The sequence below is a fragment of the Phyllostomus discolor genome, chromosome 6 (genome assembly GCF_004126475.2).
Source record: "Phyllostomus discolor isolate MPI-MPIP mPhyDis1 chromosome 6, mPhyDis1.pri.v3, whole genome shotgun sequence".
Lineage (NCBI taxonomy): Eukaryota > Metazoa > Chordata > Mammalia > Chiroptera > Phyllostomidae > Phyllostomus > Phyllostomus discolor.
Genome location: NC_040908.2, coordinates 141617528 through 141645383, shown reverse-complemented (window position 1 = coordinate 141645383; position 27856 = coordinate 141617528). Strand labels below are relative to the sequence as shown.

Sequence of the window (27856 nt, the reverse complement as noted above, 5' to 3'; positions counted from 1 at the left end):
GGGACCTGGCCTTTGAGCTAGCGGAAGCACAGACTTAACCTGGGCGGCTGGCCAGGTGGTGTAAGGGCAGTGCACTAGAGAGGCCCGAGCGCAGGAAGCCACGCCCAACAAGCCTGGACAAAGCCTTCCCCGAGTCCACGCGTCGCCAAGGCGACTCAGGGTCAGTCCCGGCTCTGATAGGCCAGGCTCGGCGCGCGCGGGGCTTGCTGGGAGTGCACGTCCCTGCCGCCGCTCCGCCGGTTTGAACTTGGCGGGCCTGATGTGGGCGGCGGGGCGCTGGGGGGCTGCTTCGCCCCTTTTTGACACCCGGTTCCCAGCTGGCTGCAGGGCCAGGTCTCGGCCTTCCTCTGGCTCCTTCTCCACCTTCGTGGCGGGCGCCCGAGGGCCGGGGCTGGAGACCGTGGTGGTGAGCTCGCCATCTCCGCCGCTGAGCTGCAGCAATTCCACCACATCGCTGTTGTCTCCCCTCCGCCACCAGAGCTTCCCGTTCGACGATGACGATGGGGACGAAGAAGATGAAGAATTGGACGGTGATGCTCACGACTCCGAGGCCGAGGGGGCGAGCCTGAAAGGAATGAAGTTACAGGGGTGCGCCAGGTAAACACGAGGCCGCCGGGCCCATACAGGAGTTCTCAGGATTCCTTAGACCCTTCTTGTACCTCCTGCCAAACACCACCCTCCCGCCTTCCACCCCAAGGGCTGTGCAAGGACCTGCATCCCGAGGTGGTGCTCTTTGCACACAGAGAGCCCTGGGCCAATTCTTATAAATGACCTGACTTTTTTTTTTTAATGATTCTTAAATCCTTTTTCAAACTGAGAATATGACGATTGCTACAGTCTCACTCCCCAGGAAAACGTACATAGTCTCAAACACACAAAACGTTGCTACCATCTCAGGAGTCTTATGAATACTCAAAAGTCTTGCTTTGGGCACCAGAACTCTTGTCCAAACCCTTTACGCCAAAATGTGGTCTGCTGCACCTAGTAGTACCGGTAGTTATTTTGAAAAAAAAGAAAAATCTGATTGCCAGTGAAGTAGATTGTCATAAGCATTATACTTTTTATGTCACAAATAAGGGAATGTCAGTGTCAACTGACATTTAACAGTGTCAACCTCAGCATCTGTAGACAGCATTGGGTCTGATCTGGGCACTCAACAGTGGGATAGAAGTCATTGAATCACAGAATGTCAGAACCAAAGATTATTAAAACCATCGTAATTTGTATATTTTTACAATTATTCATTAGGCAAACATTTAGTTTGTGTCACATATCAGTCTACATATTGGGGACTGTAAACATGTTCTCTACTCTCATGGAATTAAAACCTAGATCAAGTCATTCATTGTACAGATAATAAAACTTTGGCTCAGAATACAAATAAAAAGTCTGATTCAGAAGCATATACTCAGTTATTAGCAGAGCTGGGCAGTACCAAGCTATACCTATTGCATTCTCTCTTCCCTACACTAGATGTCTGTTAGTGGATACTAGATGCCTGTTAGTATGCAAATAGGAGCAAAGGGCCCATCCATGCAGGAATATATTTTTCTGAGACAGGCATAGTAATGCAGCTCCACTTTGGGGTAGGCTCATTTTGTCATCTTCAGAAAACATCAACAAGTTTCTGATTGCCCATCTGTGTGAGGCATAATACAGGAGATCTAAGAAATACAGACCAGAGGACCCATGCTTTATGCGTAAGCAGCAAGATGGCCCCCTTCAGATAAGGCATTCATAACAGAGTGAGTGAATAGAATATGGAACCATATGAAGTGACTCATACACAGTAACAACAGTGAGACTCTTAAGAATGAGAAGTAAAAGTAAATTCTTTGGTGGGAATTGAGATCAGTAAGAGTAATCATTAAGCCGCTTGTCAAGACTGGCTGTGGCAACAAGAAACAGGCCTTTGATCATCCTGATAGTAGAACTAATGGTAGAATTAGACTTTCAGGAGTCTATTTTTATACAGGCCTTTGTGGGGATTCTTCTGGACTGAGTTGGCTCCAAAGACTTAAAAAATTGTTTCTTATTCCTATGCTAGGACATTTTTTTTTTTTTTACTTTAGAGAGGGAAGAAGGGAGAGAAAGAGAAACACCATGTGAGAGAAGCATCTGTTGGTTGTCTTCTGGTATGTGCCCCAACTGGGAATTGAACCTTCAACCTGTCTGGGAAGCAAACCTGCCACCATTTGGTTTACAGGAAGATGTTCCAATCAACTGAGCCACACCAGCCAGGGTAGCTCCAAAGATTTTTAGAATACATTTTAAGGCTTTGGAAAGTACTTTCTGAGTCTAATCAACAAGCTGATGTAGACACAGTTTAGCAGCCTAAAGAATGCTGGCCATCAAAACCACAGCTCAGCTACTGAGACCTTTCATTGGCTTCCAAGAACCAAAGCCCTGACCAGGTGGAGCTTAGCAGAGGAGCTGGACAGATTTATGTCCCCCGTTAGCCAAAGCTAGAATGAGCTGATGGCATTATAGGGCTAAGGCTACTTGTCATAGTTCATTCCCTGTGGGTCAAAGAAATAGGTGAGATGTGGTCTGGGGAGAATGCAGGAGTTGTCAGGCCTTGTGAGTGGCACGTGTGACGTACTTACTCAGTGCTTAATAAATGTGTGCTGACTGAATGCTTATTTCCCACTTCCCAGGGACCAGATAGATGCAGTGATTGTTTTCAAACACGTCAGACAATCTAGCACTTCTCTGTTCAGGAAAGATAAGTGTCAAAATAATTTTCTCATTTCTTCTCCCTCCTAACCTTAAGTTGGTTCCCTGAACAGTTTGGGGATGATGGGATGAGGAAAGCAGGAGGTATGAGTCCATAGTCCAACCATAGTTCCGGGTAATAAGCATCTTCTCTGTGGACCAGGGAGTCAACATATTGCTGCCTGGAACTTTATGCCTTTTTTCCATCCTTCATCTGTTATGGTGATCTGACTGTGGCAAAACTTATAGGGTAACCCTTTTTTGAGCCACACTCAGGCATCAGCTGCACATGATGGATATGAACTCAAGGTATTTTAGGTGTAAATATCGCCACACTTAGCGGATATATTGACCTTTCAGTGGACTGAGGTGAAGCTCACAATTGACTTCAGACAAGATCATCGAAAGTATTTTCCTGGAGTCTTCTATAATATGCTTTGGCCCTGTTGTTTATTGAGACTTATGATGGTTTTTATATCACTCTATCCATTAGGAAACCTGTGTCTTAATAGATGTTTTAGTCCTAAACAGCTGCTTATCAAGCCTCTCTTGTTTATGGGGAGAGCTTTAGTATATATACCAAACATTCTGAACACATTTGTTAAAAATGTTAAGGCAAGAATTCTAATATTTAAAGTGTCATTTTCTAAAACACTGATCTCATTAATTTCTTCTCTCAGCAAACATTTCTTAGGAGCTTACTGTGTGCTAGGCCCTAAGGTAGACTCTTGAAACAAAGAGTAAGTTAAGACATGTTAGGAATGCATGACCTATGGCATAGATGGACAAGTGACAGAAAGCCCCAGGTGCTTAGTCCAGATTTTTTGCAGAGTTTCACCTTGAGGCAATAAAAATAGTGCCTGAGTTGAGTCTTGAAGGGACACTGGAATTATCCATACTCCTACACGCCCATCTACTACTAAATGACATGCACCAAATATTTACTAGGGCTCAGAATTGTACTGAGTGCTTTAGCATGGACTGTCTCATCCAGTAGTAACTAAGGTAGCCACTGCCGTTGTCTCCATTTTACAGATGAGAAATAGAGACTTAATGAGGTTTAAAAATGTACACCAGGAAGAAGCAGGTAGAGATTCACCCTAAATGTTTTACTCCCATATCTAAGCTTGCTCTTGGCCATGTGTGAAGGTGGAGGAAAGGAATTTCAGGGTTTTAGGCAAAGCTGCGGAGCACAAGGGCATGGCACATTCATCAGTCTGCTTAAGTTCAAACAAGGACTGAAATGTAGAGTGTGGATCAGCCATTGGAGAAAGAAGAGGCTGGGAGATGGGCAGGGGCCAGTTCACAGGTGTCAGGAGTTTGGACTGCATCTTGTGGGCAGAGGAGCCACTGAAGAATTTTGAGATGGGGAATGACACGGTAGAGGGTTGCATTTGAAGGGTGAACCTGGCAACAGTGTGGAGAATGATTTGAAATGGAGGGAGAAAGGCCAGTTATGATCAGACAATGGTTGTAAGGTTGGAAGAAGGGAGAATGGCTTGAGAAAACTGAAAGAAGTGGAATAGCCATGACTGGTAATTATATGCGTGTGGGAGATAGAGGGAATCAGATGTGGATGGGGGAGCAGGAAGAGACAGAGTTCTGGGTTCCTGGCCTGGCTACTTGGGTAGGTGGTGGTACCCCTCACTGCAGCAGGATTATAAGAGGAAGAGTAAAATTTTTCTTGGTGGGGAGGGAGGGTAGTGGGTGCACAGTGGAAGATTAGGCTTGTTTTGGACTGGTTGAGTTTGATATTTGAGTTGGTTGGAAATAAAGGCCTAGAGCTTAGAAAGAAAGATCTGGTCTGGAATGACTGATCTGCACATCATCAGCACGTAGTGATGGCTGAAACTATGGGAGCAGGTGAGGGTGTTCTACAACACTGAGGATGAAAGATACATATAAGAAATAAACAACACATCTAGTATCTCTTCCCCACTAGACTAATAATTCCAGCAGGGCGTGGTTGGGTTGAGAAATAGCAGCAGAACAAAACAGGTAAGCTGAAGCTATGAAGTAGAAAATGTGTATTGCAGTGGGTTAGGCAGTTGGTTGCATGAAGTAGGAATGGAGAGGAACTAAATTTATATAATGTATTGGGTTGGCCAAAAAGTCTGTATGGGTTTTTTTTTCCCCATAAAATAGAAGACACACTTTTCATTTTCACCAATAACTATTGATTTGGATATTTTGAGTATGTCGGTTATATCCTGCAAGGTATAACGTTGATTGTTCTCAATTAATGTCTCGATTTGATCGCTATCAACTTCAACTGGTCTGACCAACTGTGGAGCATCGTCCAGTGAGAAATCTTCAGCACGAAACTTTGCAAACCACTTTTGACACGTTTGATCAGTCACAGCACCTTTTCCATACACTGCACAAATGTTTCTTTGCATTTCAGTTGCATTTTTACCTGTCTAGAAACAATACAGCATGATATGCCAAAAAGGTTGCATATTTTCTTCCATCGTCAATATTAAAATGGCTACACAAAAATCCACCAATTTTGAGAAGCCATTTTTTTAAATGCACACTGATGTGGCAGCTGTCACAATACAGTCTAATGAAATTGTTTGAGATGAAGTTGAAGATAACCAAGTGCTTCTAGAGCCATCACGTGGAAAGAACCAAATGAACTTTTGGCCAACCCTGTAGCAAGGAGAGCTGCCTTGGGTTCTAAACAACCTTTCTTTCCATGGGTGCCAATCAGCTTTTCCTGTTTTAAGAAGCGTGTGTATTTGGCCAGACCCCTGTGTTCTTCATATACTTATGTATATTCCCCTCCCGTCTTCTCTTTAGCCTGAGTGAGTAGACACTTTTCCCTATACCCAGAAAAGACAGACTTGAGAGAGGTCCATCGTGGAGATGGTGAGCATAGTAGAAGGAGATCTCACTGTGAAGAGTCATACACACTCTGTCTGAGAATTGGCAGAAGGGAGTCACCCATAATGTTAAAGAGTTCAACGGCCATGATTTCAACCACAATTTTAAACTCAGAGAAAAATGGAGCATTTAAAGAATTTTTATTCACTCTTCACCCAGAATCCCTAATTGTTAAGTCATTTGTTATATATATATATATATATATATATATATATATATATACACACACAAACCTATTCTGTATATATACATATTCTTCTCCCTAAACTATTTAAGGGAGGAGAAGGAAAATGTCTGCTGTAGGATCTGATTAGAATTATGCATTGTAATTAGTTGTCCTGATATGAGATTTTTAAGAATAAAATATTGTTGTCATTGAGGCAAATGGACTGGGTGTGTGTCATCCCAAAAGGTTTTTAAAATGATGTAATTTTAGAAGATAAAGGCCTTTAAAGGTAGTTTGGTGGATAAACTTTAATTCAAATATTAGAGTTCCTTTTTGTGGTTTTTCGAAGGTATATTTATATGTGATTCATATATATTTACTTATAAAAGAATCACAGTATTGTTATATATTATTAAACTCTGCTTTTACTGTACAGCTAAGTGATTTTGACTGTTAAGCCAGAGACTGCGAGTGCTTCAGTGTCCTTTCTTTTGCAACAGTGTGGCCAGATCCAAAGATAACCAAGAAGAACAGAAACAGGTGCGCTCACCAGAAAGCAGCCTGACCCCATGGGAAATGTGGTTTGTTGGCAAAGAAAAAGAAGAACGTGGCCGTCTGCACCAGAAAGCTCTGGAGGTGAAACTAGACAGTGTTCTTTTTATTTAATCCCTGAGCTCACCAAGCAGAGCTGCTGTTGCAATTAAAATGTTAATATTATCCCTCAAAACAAAGTTTTTGCCTTTGTTTGTGTCAGTAATTCTTATTGCAGAAATAGTACATGGTCATCATAAGAACATTGGGAAAATACAGCCAAGCAGAATTAAGAAAATTAAAATCTTCTCTAATCCCACTACCTGAAGATAACCACTGTTAACATCAAGGTGTATAGCCTTCCAGATTTTCTTTCATATAAATTAAAAAAATAAATATGTGCAAGTATATATATATATATATATATATATATATATACACACTTATACACACACACACACATATATATATGTATATAGATGCATACACTGGAGCTTCACCGTATGTACATTTAACTAAAGTAAACTCAACTGCACGTACTTGGTAAAATTTTCAAGAAAGGAGAGAAACAAAAGTTGAAATAGAGGTAGTAATCTACCCACGTGTTTCTCAAGAGCCTGCGCCCTGCAGTGGGTTTGTGCTGGCAGACCGTAACCTACCAGGCTTTCAGGGTTTTCCACTTTCTCTGTGCTTCCCTGCCCTGCTTGTGGGTATTTCTGTCTCTGGGATTTTTTCTCTCTGAACTCCCACTCTCCAAGCTCAGACAATAGCTTGAGATACATTTTCACACGAATCCCTCATTCTTTGAACTTGTGCAATTTGCTCTTTAGAACCTAGCAGCCAAACAGATTTGGGTACTTAGGCATCCGCCATATCTAGATTCATAATCTGAATTCTACCCCTCCAACACAGAAAACAAGTAGGTTTGAATGGTGAGGGGTGCTTCTTGTTTTTAATGAAATAGGAGCAAACTTTTATAACCCACTTTTTTCTACTGGCTACACTTATTAGTATATTTCTATATCATTAAATATTTTTACAATGTAATTTTTAAGTGGCTGGCTAAGATTATTAAAATATGTACAGTGTACTAAATATATGTAAGGATATATTTAACCATTTCACTATTGTTGGATATTTAAGTTTTTTCTAATCTATTAGTAATTGTGTTGTCATAAAAATTGTTGGAACTAAAAGTTTGCCCTCCATGATCTTTGGAATCAATTTTCCGTGTCAGTTTAGAAACTAGTTGTTACTGCTGTGACGGGTTTCTGCAGGTACTCAGTCTCATATTCAAGAGGCTTGGCATGATTTAAATGATTGTAAAAACCCAATACCTTCTGCTCTTTCCCTACTTTGTGATACTTTATATTCTAAAATACAGATTTACCCCTGGAAAGCTGCACAGTAGTGTTTATTTCCTCTTAGAAGGGCAAAAAGTCTGAGAAAGGCCCTGTGGTTTGATGTCAGGCGGGCTTATTTGAACTTTATGCTCCATTCAACTTCCTCATCTTTATAGTCAGGATAAAATAATGTAGGTGTCACAGGATTTTTGTGAGGTTCAAATGAAACAAAGTATAAAGATAGCTCATGTTGTTTTATTGTTATTCATATCATTGCTGTTCACAGCCTCACTTATTTTCAGAATTAGTTTGTGTATTGAGACTCCATTACTTAGTTCAGTAGCTTTCAAAATAGTGTTCACGGTCAGAAATTTACTTTGCTTCATGTCACACACACATACATACACACACTTATAATAATATCTTAATTTTTGCAAAACCTGGTATTCTATTATTTTTCTTTTTTTCTTTTAAAGGCCATGTCCCATTTAACTGGTTTTAGAGCCACAGTTTGGAAAACACTGATCTAGTGGGTCAGCAGTAGAGTGGAGTTCAGTTTATGGTATTTATCTTTATCTCTATCCTCACTAGAAGTCGTTTGAAGTGAGGATCGCCTCAGGTCATTTTTAGAATCGACGTACAATAAGAGAAGTTAATTAAGTTTGTAAGGGTAGCCAGGGCTTTGGAGTCACATAGAATGAGGCTGAAATTTTAGCCTTGCCCTTCTAACTCCATGGCCCTGAGAAAGCTACTTCACTTCTCTGAGAACTCAGTCTCTTCGTTGGTAAGCCAACCGTTAGGCAGTAGAGATTTAAAAAGTGTGTATTCTTGAGCTGTACTTGCTGGATTCAACCTTTTCCCACCTCGATTTCTTGACCAGTGAAAGGGAGAAAACAGTCTTTACTTCACTGCATTATGAGGACTAAGTGAACATCTGGAAGCGGCCCGCTCTATAGGAAGCACTCAGTGACAGTTGTTACCATGTGTTGAAGGGGATAATAAACTACTGAAGATTTGTTTTGAGAGAAGACTAAAATAATGAATATAAAGTCCCTACCACAGTGATGAAGCATTTGGCAGAACAATTGGTTGAATGATTGAAACCTTTTCATGTATTTAGTAGTGTGACATTTCTTATAACATTACTTCTACATCATCACGTAACTCTGAAGCAATTAAAATATTTTAACATGAATCTTATTGTATCAGTCATGCCATGGATATCATAACTCATAGGCCAACTCCTCACTTTCTTGTAAGCTTATTTTCAGATATTGTGGTATTCACATTCTTTAGATGCCTTTCTCTTTTTTATAAGTTATGCTTTCTTGTCCTTATTTGTTGCATTCTCTAATTCATTTACAAATATATCATTAAAAGTACAGAATGTTGACCATAAACAACAGTTCATCTCAGATTCCTATTCAACATGAGGGCAGAAAGTAACTTTGCCAAGGTTTTCAGTTAGTGGCTAAGCTGGGACTGGATCCTAGTTCTTTTGACTTCCAATTTAATAAGTGTTTTATCCACAAGACCAAGATGCATTTTGGAAATAAATAGGTCAGACTTAGCATTTAATTTTGAACTTAACCATGAATTTCTTATTTGCTTTCTTAAAAACTTAAAGGAAAATTTAAAGAATAGTTGCTAATTAAAAAGATCATCTCTTCCCATAAATTTGATTTCAGCAACAGACATTTAGATCTGTTTCACACATCTCTGTAAGATTGAGTTAAGAAATTATTTTAACCCATTAAAATTACCTGCTTAGAAAATTTTTAAATTTTTTTTATTTTAAAGAAAGTAAGGAGCAATTAACTTTAATATCCCTTCGAACAAAGCACCTCGCTGAATTTTATTTTTATTATGACAAATTTCTTTCTTTTTTTTTAAAGATTTTATTTATTTATTTTTAGAGAGGGAAGGGAGGGAGAGAGAGAGAGAGAGAGAGGGAGAGAAACATCAATGTGCGGTTGCTGGGAGTTATGGCCTGCAACCCAGGAATGTACCCTGGCTGGGAATCGAATTTTTAAATTTTTTAACTAGGTTAAGGTGATACATTTGGTAAATGTGGAATATTAGTATTATGAAAAACTAACAGTTTTGTAGGTCATGTCAATTTTATTTATATTTTTATTATTTAAAGAAATTGTTTAACAGGCTGCCCTGAATTCTCTATGGCTTTTGGTAATGTTAATTTTTAACATTTGCTTAAACATTTTAGTGCTATCTGTTCTAAATCATAAAAGGTATCTAGTTTGTGAATAATCCGGGTGCTTTTTCCCCCTCACTATCTTTGCTTCGGTCATTTCGCTTATCAGCTCGTAACGAAGGACTTATTCCAGATGTTGGGCTGGTGAAACTCAAAACTGTCAGTTTTTATGATTGTTACCTTCGGTGTTAGACACCGGTCTTTGAAAATTGATAAAAGCTATTGAAATAAACATGCTGTTTAGCGTCCTCTTTGGATTTCATTTTCTGTAATCAGGTGTTTGTTTACTCTGTGGGAAAATAGCTGCAATCCCATTGAAACTCGGTGGTGTGCCAGGAGACGATGTAGGGGCCTTGTGAGAGAAGGCTCCAGCTGTGTCCGGAAGAGCTTTGCCCTGGTGTTGAGCCCTGGAGGTGTTGAGGATGGCAAGTTCTGAGACAGCCAGCCTTGGAAGGGAGGGTCAGGTCTCAGAAGGGGAGGTATACTTTGGGGTGGAGAATTGCACAGGCGTTCTGAGATAGGGGCGCTGCCTGGGTCAGTGGTAGTCATTTCCACACGCCTTTGGCCCTGCCTTTTTCTTCAGCTCTAATGTCAGAATCAACCAAAGTTTGTGAGCCATAAAATGGGAACACGAAAGCTGATTTTTTCCCCTAATTTTTGAGTTTAATGATATGAAGAATCTTAAAAAGGTACATAAATATAATCAGTCATATCTTTAGCTGTGTATTTAAATGATTTTCTTGAAAACAAAATTGAGGACTGTATAGGGAAATTTTGGACATACAATTGTTAGGTCTGTATCTAGCCTATCATTCATATATACATACATACATATATGAATTCCCCTTTTTTTGTTTCTTGACACAAGTCCAGGCCTTCTTCCCCTTGCAACTCATACACTGCGGCAGCCTCCTAGTCAGCCTCCCTCAGAATAGTTCCGATTCTTTTAACGCAGTCTTTAACCTTTACCATTGAGTTCTAAATCATCCCTTTGCTATCCGCTACTGCCTCATAGTGTTCAGTTTACTCTGCCTGCCTCAAAAGACCCTTTTCTACCTAGTTACCACCCTCATCTCCCACCACCGCAGTGTCTTGTAGGAAAGCCAGTTCCTCACTGTTCCTCTTACAGTGCTTGGTTTTGACCAGCCTGGTCTACACTGTTTGTCCTCTCATCTTCCCTTCTTTTCCCATTTCTGAACTCATACGTAGTACCGCACAATGTAGTGCTTCATTCTTCTGTGTATATAGAAGGAGATTAGACCAGAGACTTCTGGGATTTCATCCCTGTATCTCAGTTCATGCGACCTTTATAGAAGGCACTTCATAAAAGAAGTATTAAGTGAATAATCAAGGAATAGCAGCTACAGAGGTCATGAAGAATCTTTTTAAAACCAAGATGGCTATTTTATATCAGAAACTGAGGGGAGCCTAGTATCTGAAAAGTGGAAAGACTTCCTGAATGAGTGAGGGCAGTTTTTTCTATGCAGCAGAATTTTAGGCTGAGAGGACATGGAAGACAGGTGTCCTGTGCCTCAGGTGTTCTGAAGTGCAAAAGATATTTTTCGTGGTGTCAAGTTTTACCTTCATTTCGTTGAACACACTGGAATTGCCTGAGAGTTGAATCATTGTCCTTCCCACAACCACAGTGCCCAGGTAGGTTGGTCTTTGAGAAAGGGAGGAGAGGGAAGGACGAGGGAGGTCCAGTGGAAGATGTGTAAATGGATCTGATTATTACTATCCAAGGAGAGAGAAGAAAAAGAACCAGTAATTATGGTAGTCGAGTCCCAGGAGTCTAGTTTGAACAGCATTCTCAACTAATGCAGTAATTTAACTGATGAGTGACAGAGTGGTGGCATTCAGCTTGGAGTTTTATTTGGCCATACCTTCCACATTCTTTCTCCTTAGGAAATGCCCAAACGTGTAGATTCCAGTGACAGCAAGGCATATGGGATATGAGTGTGGTTTTGTTTTACACTCCAGCAGCTATAAAATGAGTAAAGAAAAATCTGGATTTTTTTTCCCCTAAAGAAAATTGAATGGCTTCTGTACATCTCTTCTTTGGTATGACTCTGAATTAATTTTTTAAATTTAGGGATTATTTAATTCCTACCCTTTATCTTCCGTAAGAATCTAAAAGCTTTTTATAACTAAAAAAAGGTTGCAATTCCCTTGAGCTTCTGCCAAGAGCATACAGTGATGCCAAAATTTATGTGTGGGAAAGTTGATTTCAATGAGGGTAATTTAGCTGAAGTTTAGTCTAAGAAACTAGTGTTTTGCTGCCAAGCAATTATTTGCATTTCTAAAAAATGACATACTTTTTACCAATGCTTTCTTTTCATCACAGACTAGTTACTTAAGTTATTGTCACTAATGGTATATTTCCTATAAAGGAAACTGTGCTTGTTTAATTTGGTTAATGTCAGCCTTTTAAAAAATATGTGATTTGAGTACTTCTCTTAAATGTTGCCTTTTGTTTGAATAATATTCACAGGAATTAAATCAACAGCTAGAAAAAAGAAAAGAAGAGAAAGAACGTGAAAAAAGAAAGATAATCGCTGAAGAAAAGCACAAGGAATGGGTTCAGAAAAAGAACGAACAGGTAAGGAGAGAAGAAATGCATGCACACACCCCCCCCGAGGTGTCGTCTGCAAAGTGTTCTCCCTATTACTCCTCGTCACCTAGGTTTCTCTCATATCTCTTAGATGCTTTCTTCTCTGACCTGATTTCTTTTTCTGCCTTCATGGACATTGATGAAGTCTCTGTCTTCTGCTTTTTGCTCTCAGCTTATCTCCCCTTCCCTCATGTGGCTTCTTCCTGTATCTGGCTCAAGTAATTGTGATGTCTGTACCCCTGCACCTGACCTTCTGGAGTCTTGGATTCCTATCTGTGAGGTTGGCCGCTACCTCTGAGCCTACAAATCTAAAACAGCCCACTTTTGCCCATTGTCCTTTGTGAGAACTGTTCTCCTAACTCTTGGTTACTGTCACCTCAGTCACCTAGGCATAATCAGAATTCTTCTGTGGTTTGTAGTCATCCCCTCCTTTCCTTTCAATCACCGCTCTCCTGTTGTGATCTCTTCCTGTTGGGTCTCATTATATTTTTCAACTTTGTTTTTTTGTTTGTTTATTTTCCCATACTGTAATGTAAGCTCCATAAGGGCATCTATTTTTTTTTTGCCCAGTTCTCTAGCAGCTAGATCAGTATCTAACACTTAATAGATGCCCCAAGATATCTGTTGAATCAATGAATCCATCCTCTGTGTTCTTGCCAGACTAACCTTGTTGAAACAGTCGAATGTCATTTCCCAATTCAAAAAACATGTTTCATGATTCCTCACTGTCTTCTGAATAATGTCTTAACAGTTCCACTCTGGCTGGTTAAAGACCTTCTACTCTCAGCTCTTGGGGCCATGTCGTCTTCTACCTGTGGTTCATTTACTCTATGCTGTTGACTCTTAGGGCATTCTTTTAGCAGTGTACACAGGATAATCATGGCCCATCTTCTTGGAGTATTAGTTTTACTGGAAAATTTTGAGAGAAAAATGTTATCTTTATGATAAAGCAACTCTAGATGTTTAATGGAGCAGAATATAAATTTTATATGACTTTTAAGATATACAATAGATTTCAAAGAATTTTTTTTTATTTCAAGGAAATTTTGAGCTTTGGACTATACTCTCCAGCCCCTAGGGATATGTGTTTATGAGAAATTTTAAGAACATTTTTCTTTTGTTTCTTACTTTTTATTTTTGTTATGATATTTTATCAGCATGGAGTCTCATCATATCCTCCACCTTACCTTTCCTTTTATTACCCAAATCACAGCATTTCCTCCTGCATGAAGCGTTTGCTGCTCACATGCTAAAAAATTCTTTCCTTCCTGAATCATTATTCATATTTATCACTTTGGCATATACTGCTTTATATTATGTATATATTTTGTTGCTATTTTGTATTATGCATATATCTTCCCTTTCCTTGTAATTTTAAGACTTAAGGATAGGAATTAATTTTTCTATTTTTAATTCATTACAAGATCTAATATAATGCTTTACAACAACATTTGTTGTTGGAATGAATGAACAGTATTATCTTTCTTCAATTTTAATGCATTCTCATATTGAATCACAAATTAAAAAGTTCTTAAATACTTATCAGTTTATCTGTTGTGAGTTTTTCATATTTAGAATGAGACTGCATTTTTATTATAATCTAATTTTATGAATTAAGTCAAATATTTAAATTATAAGGCAAAGTGTTAAGTTTTTAATTATAGATATTTTCCCTTAACTATTGCTCTATCTAACGCCCCATGATATTAGTAAGAGTACCTTGTAAATCCTTTCAGTAAGTTGATGATGACACAGCTTTCTTCCTCTAGGTAGTGAGAGAAGGAAATGGGCTAGACGTTGTGCGTAATGACCATAAATGTATTTGCTCTTTACTTTAAAAGTATATTATTATTATAATTAATGTAGCAACATCCCATAAGACAACAAAAAAGAGTTCTTTGGGAATAAATGCCAAAATCAAAATAAGTCTCTGTGACCCTTACCAACCTTTGGCTGATACTTTTTTGAAGTTTATAACTGAAAAAGAAAATAGTTTTACATATAGACAATAACAGCATGCTCTCTCCTCTAAAAGCTTCTCTTATCTTCTAACTCCATTAAGCTCATTTTGCCCTGCCAGTCAAAGGTAGTTGTTGTTTGTCTAAGAATGTAAGATACTGCTGAGAGATGATGTATTCTCTGTTTTAATTAGTGGCACTCAATCTAATCCAATTATTTGAGAAAAAAATTCTTTCTTTGGAGGGAAATGGCATGCCCTGACATCAGTCACTAATTATTGGAAGCAGGATAACACAAGGTTGAGAAGAGTTCAAAAATGAACCCTGAGAAATTAAGTTTACCTATTCTGCAGAAGTTTTGTTCATTTTAAGAAATAATTGATTACTCAAAATTTTTTTCTTTAAAACCTATCAGATTTCTCATTTCAGTCGCAGTTACATTTGCTTCTATTTGCAAAGACTGCCCTCCTGGTTCTTTTCTTTCTGTCTGGCGTCTAGCGTTTTTCTCCTCTGTTTACATTGCATGGTGTGTGGTCCTCCCCTGCCTCCAGCCTCATTCACATTTTAGCTGTATCTCCGGCCCTATTTTCTCTACATAGTTTCACTGTGTTCTATCAAAAAATCAGACAAAAAGAATTTATGTATCCATTAGCAAAGCTGGTTTCTTATACTATGACTGTAAATTGTTAAATCTGCTTCAAATAAATGGCTTATCTCATCTGGTACTCTAACATTTGTGTTGCCAACTGATTTATTTTTTTAGACTTGTTTTTTGCAGTGCGTTATCACATATTTAGTAAAAGGGTCTTTACCTTCATTGTTTTCAAAAGTTATTTTAAAATATATCCAACAGTAAAAAAACCCCAGTTATTTAAAAATAAAATAATGTTTAATCCTCAAAACATGGAACTGATTTTTTAATGTAAAAAATTAATTTGGGTCAACAATGCGTATAATTGGTAACATTGTTATAGTGTATCCTTCATGCATTCTACACCTTTACTATGTACCAGGTACTACTGAGGGAGCCAGAGCAGAAATTCAGAAATTTTAGCCAGTTGTTTTGTTAGTTTCCTTTAGTTCAAGAAACAAAGCTTCTCTCAGGGCACCATCTTTAAAAAGGGAAGATTTGTTGTAGTGCGCTGTGCAGTATAGAACTTAAATCCCGGAAAACCCATAGCCACTTCGTGGCTGGCTGCTCTCTCTCAGCACTTGTCTCTGAGACCTTCTCTGCTCTCCTTGTGCTCACTAACAGCATTACATTCTCCTCCAGCTTAAATCCTATGGAGAGCCTATCTGATGTTTTAAAACCAACTTCTTTGAGCTATAATTTATATACAACAAAATACTCCTATTTAAAGTTGGATGAGATTTGACAAACTTATGTTCCTGTATAACCGGCAGCACAGTCAAGATCCAGAACCTTCCGATCACTCCAAAAAGTTCCCTCCTGCCACTTTGCATTCAGACCCTGCACCCCATCCCCAACTAGCTCCCACTCCAAGGAAGCCATTAATGTGCTTTCTGTCCCTGCAGGTTAGATTTGCATTTTCTAGACTTTTATTTAAATGGAATCCTACAATATGTATTCTTTTATTTTTAAAATTCCCCATTTTATGTACTAAGAGTGTTCCTTTTTATTGCTGGGTAGTATTCTATTCTATGTAATACCACAAATTGTCTCTCCGTTCGCTAGTTAATGTACAATGGGTTGTTTCTGGTTTGGGTATTATGAATAAAATTCTATGACAACTTATGTACAAGTCTTTTTTGTGGACATTTGTTTTCATCTCCCTTGGGTAAATGCCTAGGAACTGAATTGCTGGGTTGCACAGTAAGGATGTGTTTAACTTTATAAGAAATCCCCAAACTGCTTTTTAAAGTGCTCGTATCATTTTACATTCCCACCACTATTGTATGAAAATCCCAATTGCATTACATCCTTTCCAAACTTTACATTGCCAGTTTGTTTCATTTTAAGTCATTTCAGTAAGTTTGTAGAGGTACATCAGTGTCATTTAATTTTCATTTCTCTGAGATCTGATGATACTTGACATCTTTGTACACACTTATTTATTATATTATTCTACGAGGGCTGCCATAACAAGTACCACAGACTGGGTATTATACAACAGAAATTTGTTTCCTTAGAGTTTTGGAGGCTAGAAATCCAAAATGAAAGTGTCGGCAAGGTTTGGTTTCTTCTGAGGCTTCTCTCCTTGGCTTGTGCATGTATGCACCCACTCTCTCCACCCGCTCTCGTGGCCTTTCCCCTGTGCATGTGCTCTTGAAGTCTCTTTTTCCTCATGTAAGGAACCCAGTCCTGTGACCTTATGACCTTACTGAACTGATTACTTCTTTGAAGGTCTTTTCTCCATACACACTCATGTTGAGGTAGGGCTTTAACATATGAATTGGGGGTGGGGTCACCCAATTCAGTCCATAGCATTATTGACTATTTCTACATCTTTTCTCGTTTTGTTTTGTGTCTAAATTTTTGCCCATCTTGTGGAAGGTGTGTTTTATCAATAAATTTTAAGAGTTCTTTATATATTCCTTTAAGTCCTGTCACATAGCTGTATTGCAAATATTCCCTCCCATTTAATTTATTTTAATAGTAATTTTTAAAGAGCAGAAGTTTTAAATTTTTATAAAGTTCCATATTTAAATTTTTTCTTTTACAGTTTGTGGGTTTTGTGTCCTATTAAACACCACCAAGGATGTAAAAATATTCTTGTTTCCTTTTAGAAGTGTTATAACTTTAGCTTTTACCTGATATGTGTATTTTGAATTAATTTTAATATGTGGTTACAGTTAAGGGTCAAGGTTCCTTTTTTCCCCCCCATATATGGATATCCAAGTGTTTCAACACTGTTTGTTGAAAAGATAATGTTTTTCTTATTCAGTTACCTTGACACTTTTGTTGGAAATCAGTTGGTCATGTACATATGAGTTTATTTCTGGACTGTCTTTTGTCCCATTGATCTATTATGTTCTATGTCAGCACCACACTAGCCTGTTGTTGGAGCTCAATGCTTCTAGAATGTGCAATTCTTTTTTTTCCAAAATTGTTTTAGTTACTCTACATCTTTCCACATACAATTTAGAGTCATCTAATCAATTTTCCTAGTCATGCTTGCATTAAAGTGCCTGACTCTATTGGCATTCTATTTAATGAATATTAATAGATAAATAGAATTTTAATAGATAATTAAATAGAATTTTAATAGATAATATAAATAGAATTTTAATAGATAATTAAAATTGCCATCTTAATAATATTAAATGTTAAATCATTGAACATGATTTTTCTTTCTGTTTATTTAGGTCATCTATAATTTCCCTCAGTAATGTTGTCTAGTTTTCAGTGTACAGGGGTATTGTCCATCTCTTGTTAAATGTACCACTAAGTGTGTCATGTTTTTGAAGACGAGAGTAGTTATCTTGCCTTATTTCTGATGTTGTCTTACAATTTCTGTGTCTGGTTTTGATATCAGAGTAATACTGGACTCTTAAAGTGAGCCTGGATATGTTTCTTTTGTCTTCTATTTTCTAAAATAATTTTTGTAGTAGTTGTATTATTTCTTCCTTAATGTGAGGTAGAATCCACCAGTGAAGCTATCTAGAGTTTTCTTTGTGGGAAAGTTTTCGATTCAGAATTGTTTTTACAAGTAGAAGGTTACTCAGATATTAATTTCTTCTTGAATCAGCTTTGTACAGTGGTATATTTTAAGCAATTTTGACATTTTATTTAAATTGAAATTATCAGCATAAAAGTGTTTTTTTTTTAAGTGTTTTTAACATTATCTGAATTCAGTGTCTGTATGATCAGCAGTTATCTGCCATTTACTGTCTCTGTGACCTTAGGCGAATTACTTAACCTGTTTGTGTCTTCGTTTCCTCATTTATAAGATGAAATCATAACAGGATCTACCTCATGTTGTGGTTATAAGAATTAATTGACATAGTACATGCATATAAAATGTATAGAATTGTAACAGGCAGAGTTAGCACTAGATAAATGTTAGCTGTTATAATTAAAAACAATGTAGGGACTAGATGACTCCTTGTTGATGAAATCATGGAGGAGTCTCATGACTCAAAGATTCAGCGCGGTACGCTCCTGCATCCTTAACCCTGTAGATTTGCTGGCAGTATGAAGTTGTTGAACTCCAATATTCAGTGGATAAAATTGATGGATATTGAGTTCTCAGCAAGAATGGACTCGTTTTTGCAGCTATTGGCTGCAACAAGAAGGAAATACAACTTGGGGAATGACTTGAACTTTGATCTGTTAAGACCTGCCTTTCCTGTAATAGTACTGAACATATATTGTTTGTAACTGATGTTTGTTACTTGGGAATTAATTGAATTGCTTATATTAAAATATTCTAGAAGTTGCTTTCAAGGCAAGAATTTCTTTCTTGGCTCGCATTTCTTTGCTCCATGAAGGGTGATGTGTATGGCATTTGTATTATAAACTTTATGCCTTGTAGATTATTTTCTAAACCTTTGCTACAGACAGCTACCCATGGCATTGGTTGTTTAGAATTTAGCTGTGTTGGTAGATTATCTTTTGAATAAGAAAAGAAAAATATTGAGTTATAGCCTGCGTCAAACTTTTTCTGTAAAGCACCAGCTGCTGTTTTTGGCTTCGCAAGCCATGCAGTCTGTGCTGCAACTGTTCAACTTGGCTGTTTTGGTGCAAAAGCTGCCATAGACAATATATATGTAAATAAATGGGTGTGGCCATTTTCCATAAAACTTTATTTAAAAATAAAAGGGGGCCAGTGGACCGTAATTTAGCCTGAGGGCTGTACTTTGCCAACCACTGGTCTATGTAAGACTTAACAAGAATTATATAGCCAAAGATTTGTCTGTATGTGCCCTTACAGCAGTATTTAATGGACCAAGATGTTCTTTATTTGTCTTCTGTAACTCACTGATGGTGAAGATTTGTCCAACTAATCATATTGGCAAACTGTACAAGAAGTGTGTACATATGTGTTACATACATTTTAGAGGGTAAACATTTATTAAAAACAAATTCAGGACAATCAAATACAGGCTGTAATTTCTGTTTGCTAATTTATTCAAATCTTTATTGAGCACATACTATTTACTCAGTACTGTCTCAGGCTCTGAGTATACTTTGGAGAAAAATATCTTTATTACTGCCATAATGAATCTTATAGCAAGTTGGTAGACTGGAATTGTACAGGAGGTAATTGCAGTTTTGTTACACATTTTCACAAGCCAAATTGTGGCAACCACTTTTCCACCTATTTTAAGAAATAACTGAAGTCTAGGAGATTATTGTATATAACACTCCTTTGTATGAAGATAATTATAGATATTCCAGTTAAAATTCCTTTATTTTTATTTAAGAAAAGAAAAGAAAGGGAACAAAAAATCAGTAAAGAAATGGAAGAAAAAGCAGCAAAGGAACTGGAGAAAGAACATTTACAAGAAAAAGCAAAAGAAAAATATCAAGAATGGTTAAAGAAAAAAAATGCTGAAGAATGTGAGAAGAAGAGGAGACAAAAGGTATTTAAAGTAATGGGTTAGAATTCATGGCTTTGGTGTTTATGTATATCCACTGTATCACATAAAAAGTCACTAATAGAAAATTGGCACCGTCTTAGTATAAAACAAATATATGAAGCTATCCCTACTTATTATACTATGTTTAAGCTTCGGAAATGATTATGCATTTGTAGTTTTCTTAGGTTGAAAAATGTTAATAAGCCTGTTGATATTTTTTCAGTTAGGTTCAAACTCTTTTTATCATTGTTAATGCTTTTAAATGTTTTTGTTGGTGCTTTTATGATATCATTTTAAAGTACTATTCCATTTCAAAATAGCAAATTGCTTTTTTCTTTTTGGGTTTGATGTCTTTTGTAGAGGTAGCCACCTTCATATCACATCCCTGATCATGTTAATTTCTGCTCTCAATTAGAGAAATATGATTCGTTATTTCTCATCAGTAAGTCACTGGGGTGGGAAGCTGCTGGGGAAAAGTCAGTAGAACTTTAGTTACAGAATATCCCTGGAGATTCTTTGGTCTTGTCATTTTAAGGAAAAAGAAAAACAACGTCAAGCCGAATTACAGGAAAAAAAGGAAATAGCAGAAAAAAAGTTTAAGGAATGGTTGGAAAATGCAAAAAATAAACCTCGTCCCGCTGCAAAGAGCTATGGTTATGCCAATGGAAAACTTACAGGTCGGTGTTTGTGCTCGGTGGCTTACATAAACATGGCTTGCAGGAGGGAATGGTATCCATTTTGTTTTCTCTTGACAGAAATAGAAATGTGTGAAATCATTTTTTCTTTCAAAGTACTATTTTCTGCAACATTGTATAATAGTATACTATGATCCTGTGGAGATACTACAAATTTATTGTCATTATAAGTCAGATATATTTTAAAGGCTGTAATTGCAAAGCTGCAAAGTAATGATTTCTAATGTTAAGAAACAAGTTATATTTTTCTTACATTTTTTTTTTTGTTTGGACTTGAAAGCCTTAAACAGGACATATTTAAGGGGTGATTTTTCCTCTCCTCCTTGTAGCCCTCTGTGAGGCAGAGTTTCCAGTGTCTGCGACACATTCTTTGCGCAGGTGGAACACTAGACAACACACGAACCAGACACAAAGCCGGCTGGCCTTCAGGCTCGCTCTGGTTATAAATGGTAGTGCATGTCTTTCTTTGTGCTTCATGTTGGAAGCTCATACCTTGCTGACAGCTGCCTTCACTTGTTTAAGTGATTTATTATTAAAAATACTCCCATTCTGTTTTGTTCACACAATAGAACATACTCCAGACTTTGTTTTGACCATCGTGGTGAAGTGTGTGTTGACATATCCGTGCAGTCAGAGTGGGTTGCCAGTGTCTGAATGACACATTCCTGCTGTCAGAGCTCAGACCTCTCCTGCATGTCATAGAGGTCATCCGTTCCGGCTACTGAGCACGGTCTGCTCTGCTTCTTTTTTTTCCTTTCTCCTGTGAAAGAGGTGTGATGAGCAGTGTTTCGGACCAAACGATTGGTTAAAACTTTAGGAGGAAATTTGCATATTGACTAGAAGTTAATTGCTAAAATAATGGATTTTTTTGCTTTTAATGAGTTTTAGTCTAATAAGCATATTTGTCTGCATATGCCCTTAAGTCTCTATTCTTAAGCCCACATCATTTTTAGAAATTGTGAAATAAAGGCATTTACATGCGTACAGTGACTGGAGGATTTGAATATAATTTACATGTGTTTTTCCTTCATAATTATTAGATATTGGACATCACAACTCATTAAACACTTCATAGACATTCTACCAGGAGGACATTCCCTAATTAGTAATCAAAATTACAGTGACATTATTAAATCTTTTTTTTAAGATTTTATTTATTTATTTTTTAGAGAGGGAAGAGAGAGACACACACACACATACACACACATCAATGTGTGGTTGCTGGGGGCCATGGCCTGCAACCTAGGCATGTGCCCTGACTGGGAATCAAACCTGCGATGCCTGGTTCGCAGCCCACACTCAATCCACTGAGTCATGCCAGCCAGGGCTATGTTATTAAATCTTAGTAATTTGAATGACAGTAATTTAGAATTTCAGTGATTCTAGCTAAGAATCTTGATTCACTGTAGCTACACAGGCAGTGTAATTTTTTTTTCTGTAAACTTTAGTGTCAGACTGGGGGAAACTAGTACATGGTTAGTGATTATTCCCCACCTTTAGGTAAGAAAATGAAGATTTGTTCAATTTAAGGGTTCCAAACTTAAATTCTTAGTAAAATTTTAGGAGTTTTTATAGAGATTTTAGCATTAACATTTTTTGAACCCAGGTTTATCATTTACATGTTAATTTTTACTGCAATATTTGCTGTATTTAGGAAGTGTTACTTGTTTGCAAGTATTCAAGAGTTCATTTTAAATGAGATTAGTTTAATGGTATTTTTGCCCTTTTGATGCTTTAAGATTTTTCTAGGAATTTAAACATAACTAGTTTCTTTGATATCAAGTTATCTTGTTTTGTTTTGATTTTTTAATAATTGTAGGTTTTTACAGTGGAAATTCTTATCCAGAACCAGCCTTTTATAACCCGATTCCCTGGAAACCAATTCATATGCCTCCTCCCAAAGAAGCTAAGGATCTGTCAGGAAAGAAGACTAAAAGGCCTGTGATAAGTCAGCCACACAGGCCGTCGTCCCTGGTAATCCATAAAGCTGGAAGCAGTCTTTGCCTTGGAACTCTGTGCAGGGTACAAAGATAGCAGACGTGGGCAACTGCACACTTTTACCTGTAGCTGTTTAATTTTAAAATCAGAAATTGGGTTTTTACTGCTCAGTCAGTAGCTCAACATTTAATGTGATTATTGACAAGTTCAAATTTTTGCATTTATATATGGAGTTCTTAGAGTTAATTGAAGATATTTTATACATTTTCATTTTTGTACATGCTTTAAGGTTGATCTTGGCATATTGTTTTGAAGGATAAGTGATCAAATATCTAACAGTTGTATTTAGCTTGTATTAAAACCACTGTGATACCAATAAAACCAACAGATTTTTTTTGTGTTCTTTTGTACTCTATGTTGTTTGTGTTAATGCTTATCAGCGTAAAAGATTAAGATTAAATGACTCAAGCACTTCTAAATGGCATGCTTAAGATAACTCCTAGAAGAATCTAAATGAGTTAGAATCTTATAGTAGTCAAAACCAGTCTTGTTGGATGACTTTTCTCTATGTAAATATTTTTAAATAACTAAGTGAAGCCATGTTTTAAAACAAAGAAATGAGGGGTGGGACTTTGAAAGGGAATTTAAAAACATTTTGTGCTCTGGATCTTGGATGTTAGTAATCTTGAGACACTAATAAAATTATGCTGTACTTTGTACAAATACTTACTAGATTTTTAATTTTGAAATTAGGACTATCAGTACAGTGTATTTTAGTGTTAAATGTTAAGTGATATTTTACCAAAGTTGAGATCACAGATTTTATTAATAAATGTTGAGGATAATAGTTCAAAGGTTAACTAAAATAGCACTCAGCACTTTTTATTCACTTTTAAAAGTTTGTATCTTTTTTTAGGGGACCATCAAGAAATGAACATTTATTGTGGCAATATAAAGTCAGTAAGTTCATTTAAAAGTGACTTCTACTTAGAATGTATTCCATGTTTCTGCTATTTTAGTTGTTTGCCAGCTTTGCTATGATTAACCTGCAGTGGAGTTCAATGCAGGCAAGCAGCAGTCGGATCTTTGAAGGGTATTCATGTCATCAGAAATGTAGGGAGATTCTAAGCAGAGAACAAACAGGTTGGGAGACGTCAGTAGGGTGTGTTGGACCAGAATATTGGTGATGTTCAGAGGCCTGACCCCTTCTCAGAACATCTTGTATACAATGAAATTTACAGATGATCATTCTACTTGAGTAAAATTACCTATGTAGAGAGATTGAAGAATTTGCCAGAGTAGCAATAAACTTGTATGTGAAAAACATAATGTGCATAGGCTTGAATTCCTGGGGTTTCGGTAACAGTTGTTACATCTAAGAAACCTTCAATTTCACACAGTAGGTTAAATTACTCAGGCATCATTTAGCTATAAACATAATCCTAATAATAAGACATTTCATTCAATCAGTAGTTAATGAGCTTGACCAATGTTAACTGAACATTTACTCTGTGACAGATGTTTTGCGTATTAGAGCAGCAAACATTTACAGCCTAGCCAGGAAAGTATGACCAAGTAAATGCTATAACATACTATGCTTAAAATTATGTTCAGAGTTCACCTGGGAACAGACTGTGAAAGGATTAAGAAAGGCTACAAAGGACGTTACGTTTGAGCTGATGAAAATTAAGCAGGAATTTTCTAGATGGTCCTGAGGCTGGTCACACTCATGGATGCGAGATGAAAAGCGGCTGGTACAGAAGCAAGGGTCAGGGTGAAAAGGCGCTCTCTCTGTGCTGCAGAATTTGGACTTGGTTCTGTGGGCTTGGGAGGTCCTGCTTTGCTACTTGAATGATATATTTAAAAAAGATTTTGACTACTATACTCATTGAATATTAAAATCTCATTTTTCTTCAAACCAGTCAACATATTTGATTCCCAGGAGATGTAGTGTTTTTAACCTGAATCAATTTTTCTTAAAGTCAATATACAATACTTGATATTTTAGGCATTACAAACTACATTATAGTATTTGAAATTTCTATTGTGGTTTTTAAAATACCTGTTTGACTTCTACGACTACTTTGATTAGAAGTGCTCTGAAATATCTTAGTCACCTGTAATGTAGTCAAGTTCATGATCCAATGGGAAGGACACACACATTGTAGACCCAAGTCTGGGTTTGAGTCCTGGCTTCATGTCTGCGCCTCTGGAGGGTGCCTTGTTGTTTTCAGTGTTCAATGCCTTATCTAACTGAGAAATGTATCATGGGGAGAGTGCCTAAAAAGGCAAATTTGTTTCTTTTTTATATAACAATAATTCTGATAAGATGTACCAGTATTCCTTTTTCTTTAGTGATAGTTGATTTACATAAAAACTGACTTTGGCTAACGTACCAATCTTGACTGATGATAAATGAAAAATAAGTTAACTTGTTAGTGCTTAGGGTAGACTTTCATTTAGCCCTATGCTAAAAGCAAGAAGTAAATACTATCAGTTTTATTTTCTTCAAATTGATTCAATAAATAATAACTTATGAAGTACCTACTGTGTGCTAGTTAGTATTCTAGATGCCGTGAATAAGGGAGGGTCCCTTCTGCTTTTATGGAATCTTCTGTGACAGTGATAGGAAGCAAACATGTGTGTAAACAAATAATTTACTTGGCTGTATGTGCTGTAAAGAAAATAAAACAGGGCATTGGGATAAACCAGTGATTTTTCAACCAGTGTGCCACGAGAATTTTTAAAACATGTTAACTCCTGACTAGTCAGGGGCACCACCTCTTTCCCCTTGGATTGTCAAATAAAAAATGACAACAGCCAACACAACAACAGCTGTTTGGTGTGAGTGAATCAAAATTACACGTATTTTCCTTTGTCAGATCGGCACAAAACAAATTTTGTGGTGTGCTGCAGAATTTTAGTAATTGATAGCTATGCGTGCCATGATATGAAAACAGTTGAAAATCACCAGGATAAACAGTGACTGTGCGGAGGAGAAGGGTCTGCCTTAGATGGATGGGTTTCTCTGTGGTGGTAACATAGACCGAGCCAGCCTTGCTAAAATCTGGGGAAGGAGATACCCTGTCAGAGGGAACAGCTAGTAAACGAATTCGCTGTGCTTAAAGAAGGCCAGCTTGGCTGGAGTGGAGAGAGTGATGGGGAAACAGTAGGAGTTGATGCTGGAAAGTCAGCGGGGCCGGATCATATATAATCCTGAGTTCATTAGTTCAGATTCTATTCTAATTGTATCGGGAAGCCCCTGGAAGGTGTTAAGCAGGGAATTGATATGATCTGGTTTATTGTTTGAGATACTCCGGCTGCTGTGAGGAAATTGGCCTGTGGGAGACAGAGAATCAGAGCAGGGGGAGACTCCCTGGGAGTGCTTTGCAGTCTCCAGGAAAGAAAGCATGATGGTTTAGTAAAATGGCAGCAATGATCCGGTGAGAAGTAGAAGTGGATTTGGGATCTGTTCTGTAGGTGGAGCAAACAGGAATGCTAACCGTTAGATGTCAGGTAGGTAGGGAAGACACCTACTGATGACTCCAGGCCTTGAGGTGTAGACCCTGGAGGTGGGGGCTTCCAAGGGAGAGCATTGTCAGGAGTGCACCGCAGGCAGGAAGGGCTTTCAGAAGCATGCTGATAGCAGGATGGCTGGTGGCATAGAGACCCAGGGCAGGGCCAGCAGAGTGATGTGGTGGGATAATTCCAGGGAGAGGTGACAGGAGGGACAGAAAGGAGAAACATTCCATCTCAAGTGGTTGTTTTAGAGCTAACTGGTGATGGTGACATTAGTGGAGAAAAGGAATAAAGAAAAGTAGAGCAGATTGGCTGTAAGAAACAGGACTTTTTTCCATTCAAGTTGTTTGTAAAATAGTTGGCACACATAGTTTAAAAAACAAATAGTGCTGAAAGTTTGTTGATGGAAAACCGTTTTGCCTCGCTGCTTGCCACTTCACAGGCGTGCTCCCAGGGGGGTATTTACTGGTATTATTTCCTTGATAATTTCCTCTCATAATTATTCTCTGTCCTGTTTTTCTGGAATTTGTTTAGGCAATTATTAGTCTTGAACCAATTCTTAATTATTTTTTAAATGGGTTTTTTTCTTCCAATCTGACTTTCTTTTTTACTCCCTGTGAAATCTCTTTGATTGTTATTTTCTAATTCTTGAATAATTTTTATGGCTACTTTATTTTGAATTTTGAATTCTCTTTTTATCTTCCTTTTTCATACCATCCTATACTTATTTTATGGATGGAATATCTTTTCTTATCTCTAAGGACATTGATTAATTTTTTTCTTCTGTCTTAATTGGCTCTGTTTCCTTCAGTGGCTTTTTTTCTCTTGATTTTCTCTTTTTCACTACTCAGACATTTGGTAATTGCAGTCTGACATTTGTTCATAATAAGCATTCCCGACTATTCATATTTAAGAATAGAGCATTAAAAAGCTGAATGGGAGCTATGTGGGTACAGGTAGGGCTTGCTGATGATATATAGATTTTGTTGAGGGAACCTTCACATACCTGGCTATTCAGTTTCTTAGAGATAAATCTAATCTTCCTTGGGAATATAAACCAGCTGCCAGTTTTCCTGAGTCTGGGAAGGTGGCTCCGTGTGTCCCAGTTAATTATGTAAACTGCCACTTTACCTCCACCTAGGGCATAAGCTCTGTTCTTGGCCCCTGGGTCTCCCTATGCTGAGTCCTTCCAGGGTTCTGTAGGCTGAGACTGAATCAGTTCTTTTTCTTTTCTTTTCTTTTCTTTTTTCTTTTCTTTTCTTTTCTTTTCTTTTCTTTTCTTTTCTTTTCTTTTTTCTTTTTTCCTTTCCTTTCTCTTCCTTTTCTTTTCTTTTCTTTTTTCTTTTCTTTTCTTTTCTCTTCTCTTTTCTTTTTCCAGTACCTAATTTAGCATTTAGTAACTTTCGAATGGTAAAAGAGAAAAGGGAAAAAAGGCACATGAGGAAACAGCCAATGAAAAAAGGAGAAAAAAATGCAACTTATATTCTTAGCCATGAGAAGAAATTACTACCTACCTACTATCCTAACCCTGGTACGCTCCTGGCTCAGCTAGTTCACCTCCATCCACATTCCACCTTCCAAAAATGTGTGGAACTCTTTAGTTAGCTGTTATATTCTCCTCTGTTCCTTTTGCCTGTGTGGATTTGTACTTTTTCCCCCTTCAATTCCTTTACCATTATTTAGCAGAGATTGGGGAGGGAAAGGAGATCATCATGTATGATTAACCTGTTATGTTTAA

At 37.5% G+C, this 27856-nt stretch overlaps 1 protein-coding gene across 1 annotated transcript; it reads left to right on the top strand.

The window, feature by feature from the left end:
• The first annotated feature begins 196 nt into the window (after nucleotides 1-196).
• CCDC34 (coiled-coil domain containing 34) lies at nucleotides 197-23009 on the top strand. The gene is made up of 6 exons (XM_028517528.2): nucleotides 197-597; nucleotides 6268-6403; nucleotides 12345-12452; nucleotides 19811-19969; nucleotides 20502-20643; nucleotides 22481-23009. The coding sequence occupies exons 1-6, from the start codon at nucleotides 260-262 to the stop codon at nucleotides 22693-22695; spliced, it is 1098 nt and encodes a 365-aa protein (XP_028373329.1). The 5' UTR covers nucleotides 197-259; the 3' UTR covers nucleotides 22696-23009.
• The last annotated feature ends 4847 nt before the right edge of the window (nucleotides 23010-27856 follow it).